At 55.2% G+C, this 3,100-nt stretch overlaps 1 protein-coding gene across 1 annotated transcript in view; it reads left to right on the top strand.

Annotated features, from left to right (window-relative positions):
* The first annotated feature begins 286 nt into the window (after nucleotides 1-286).
* Nucleotides 287-3,100, top strand: part of LOC130118582 (G patch domain-containing protein 8) — a 48,707-nt gene continuing 45,893 nt past the window's right edge. Inside the window, 2 exon segments of the mRNA XM_056287024.1 lie at nucleotides 287-433; nucleotides 1,205-1,339. Of these exon segments, the coding sequence (XP_056142999.1) occupies nucleotides 287-433; nucleotides 1,205-1,339 (282 nt within the window).

The following is a 3,100-nucleotide window of genomic DNA, read 5'->3' as shown; positions in this document are numbered from 1 at the left end:
ACAGCCTACATCAGTAAGTATATAGACGATGTCACAGTCACCAAAACCATCTCTTCGCGGGCCAACCAGAAGCCACGGTTGACAGCAGAAGTCCGGGCACTGCTTAGGAGCCATCAGGGACTGTGCTGAGTAGCTGGCCAGATGTCCTCGATGACATCTCAGCATCTCACCATCCCAGGCATTCGTCCCCGCATGTTTCAAGTCTACTACTACTATTACAGTGCCAAAGAAGTCCCTCCTGTCCTGCCACAATGACTACTGCCCAATTGCACTGACTCCCATCGTCATGAAGCGCTTCGAGAGGCACAAGTCCAGCCTCCCCTCCACTCTAGAATCCCTCCAGTTTGCATACTGCGCTAACCGCTCCACAGAAGATGCCATGACCTCTGCCCTTCACCCAGCCCTGTCCCACATGGAGCGAAAGGGCAGCTGTGTGAGGATGTTGTTCATTGACTTCAGCTCGGCTTTTAACACAATTATACCTCAACATCTGATCGGAACGCTGAGCCAGCTGGGTCCTAACACCTCCCTCTGCAACTGAGTGCTGGACTTCCTCATGCGGAGGCCACGGTCAGGTCCAAACTGGCCGGATCACCTCCAGGACCATCACACCGAGCACTGGCACTCCAAAGGCCTGTGTGCTCAGTCCTCTCTTGTTCACCCTGCTGACTCACGACAGCACATCATCATCCACCCCCCAACCTCGTCATAAAGTTTGCTGATGGCACTGCAGCGGTAGGCCTCATCGGCGACAATGATGAGTCACATACAGAACAAAGGTGACAACTAGCGGCACGGTGCGAGATCAACAACCTCTCCCTAAACATAGGTAAAACTAAGGAGGTAATCATCGACTGTAGAGAGACCAGTGCCCACCATCCCCTACTGACCGTTGATGGTACGGACATGGAGAGAGTCGGCAGCAGCAAGTTCCTAGGAGTGCACATCACAGAGGACCTCTCTTGGTCCTCCGTGTCACTGCGCTCTCCAAGAAGGCCAGCAGCATCTCCACTTCCTGTGGCATTTGAAGAAGGCGAGTCTCCCCCCACCCATCCTAACCACATTCAGAGGCACCACAGGGAGCATTCTGACCAGCTGCATCAGTGTCTGGCATACGAGCTGCAAGGCCCCCGACCGCACGTCCCTACAGTGGATAGTGAAGACAGCTGGAAAGATCTTAGGAACTGCTCTCCCATCCATCCAGGCCATCTACGATGCAGGGTTGCACACGAAGGACCACCCTTCCCACATCCACTTCACCCTCCGACCCTCTGGCAGGACGTACCGGTGCAGCCCCGCTGCCTCCTCCAGACTACGCAACAGTTTCATTCCTCAATCTGTGAGGTTGCCCAACAGCCTGAACACTCAGACCTTCCACACAAAGACTATTCGACCTTCCTCCTTTTGCACAATTTACTGCACGTCACTCTAATAAACTCACCCGCCTGCACAACAATCTCGAACAAAAAAAAACCTAAACGTCCATGTCTGGTGTCCTTGTGATGTTCAGGTTTGGGAGGAACTTCTGTCCTTTTTGTTAATATTTGTTGCACACTATTTGTCAGCGGTCCGTGTGAGACGCAGTCTCGCTCCCCCACATGTGTGAGACACGCATATGTGGAAATGATGACAAAAGCAGTCCAACTCAATCTGAGCCTGACAGTGGCGAGGCAGACAGGAAATGAGGGAGAGAGAGAGAGGGGGGGGGTATGACATGCAGCAAGGTTGCTAGCTGGAATCGAACTGGCGACGGTTGCGGCGCTGTAACCATTCTGCTACGGCGATGCCCCCCCCCCCCACTGTGGTTTTAAAGACATTTTAAGACTCCACGACTTCTCTGCTTATTTTGTTTTGCCCCGCCATCCCCCCCCAGTTAAAAGATCCACCAACGCATGGCGCTGCGGTTATGGCAACAGCAATGCCAGTAACAAAACACGGACGGTAAACATCTCTTCACAAGGGACTTTAAACGACTTCAGATCCAAAAAATATTCAGGAGAATTAATCAACTTGATAAAGCCGAGACCGCGGTGACTGGACGAGGATCAAACTGAATCCATATCATGGGTCGATGGCGTCCCCACCGGCCCCCCCCTCCTAAAACGATGGCAGATGGCCCCGCTTTGTACCAGGGCCGCACGATTGATCGTATATTAATCCTGATTTCGGTACTGGCTTCCACAGTTAATTGATCAGGATCCGGTGGGGGGGAGGGGGGGGGGGTCGAAACCTCTGGGTTCAGTTTGCTCTCGCTGTGACGACAGCATGATTTTTTTTCCTCCCTTTTACTCCCCAGTTACCCACTCTTCCGAGCCGTCCTGGTCTCTGCTGCTCCACCACCCCCGTCTGCCGATCCGGGAGGGCTGCAGACCACCACAGGCCTCTCCCATACATGTGGAGTCGCCAGCCGCTTCTTTTCACCTGACAGTGAGGAGTTTCACCAGGGGGACGTAGCGCGTGGGAGGATCACGCTACCCCCCCAGTTCCCCCTCCCCCTCGAACAGGCGCCCCGACCGACCAGAGGAGGCGCTAGTGCAGCGAGCAGGACACAAACCCACGCCCGGCTTCCCACCCGCGGACACGGCTAATTGCGTCTGTAGGGACGCCCGACCAAGCGGAGGTCACACGGGGATTCGAACCGGCGATCCCGTGTTGGTATAGGCAACAGCACCGCCAGCCGGCTGCCACTGAAAACACGTTTGAATGTTTCTCCGCTTACAGGTTTCTGCAATGCGCCGTCACTGTTGATTCAGAGTGCCCAGAAGATATAGTCCCCAGCGCGGATGAACACTCGGCGGAGCAATACTGAGAAAAGAACTGCGGCGATCATTTTCACCCAACTGCGCGTTTCCGGCGGCGCGGCCCCGCTTGGTACCGCGGTGCTTCCCGTGCCGGGTTTTATTCATCCTGGATCGGGATTTGAGACCCTGAACCCGTGTACGTCCTGAGGCGAAGATGAAAGCTTTGCCGTGCGAGAGTTCCGCTGGGGGCGGATTGGATTCTCCCCGTTCCTCCCCCTTCCCCTCCCCCTCTGTCCGTCTCCCCCCCCCTCCCCATCACGTGGTCGGCCTCTCCTCAGCGCGAGATAGACAGATCAATT

Source organism: Lampris incognitus, chromosome 9, assembly GCF_029633865.1.
Source record: "Lampris incognitus isolate fLamInc1 chromosome 9, fLamInc1.hap2, whole genome shotgun sequence".
Lineage (NCBI taxonomy): Eukaryota > Metazoa > Chordata > Actinopteri > Lampriformes > Lampridae > Lampris > Lampris incognitus.
The sequence above is the reverse complement of the archived record's forward strand: the minus strand, read 5'-3'. Positions and strand labels throughout refer to the sequence as shown.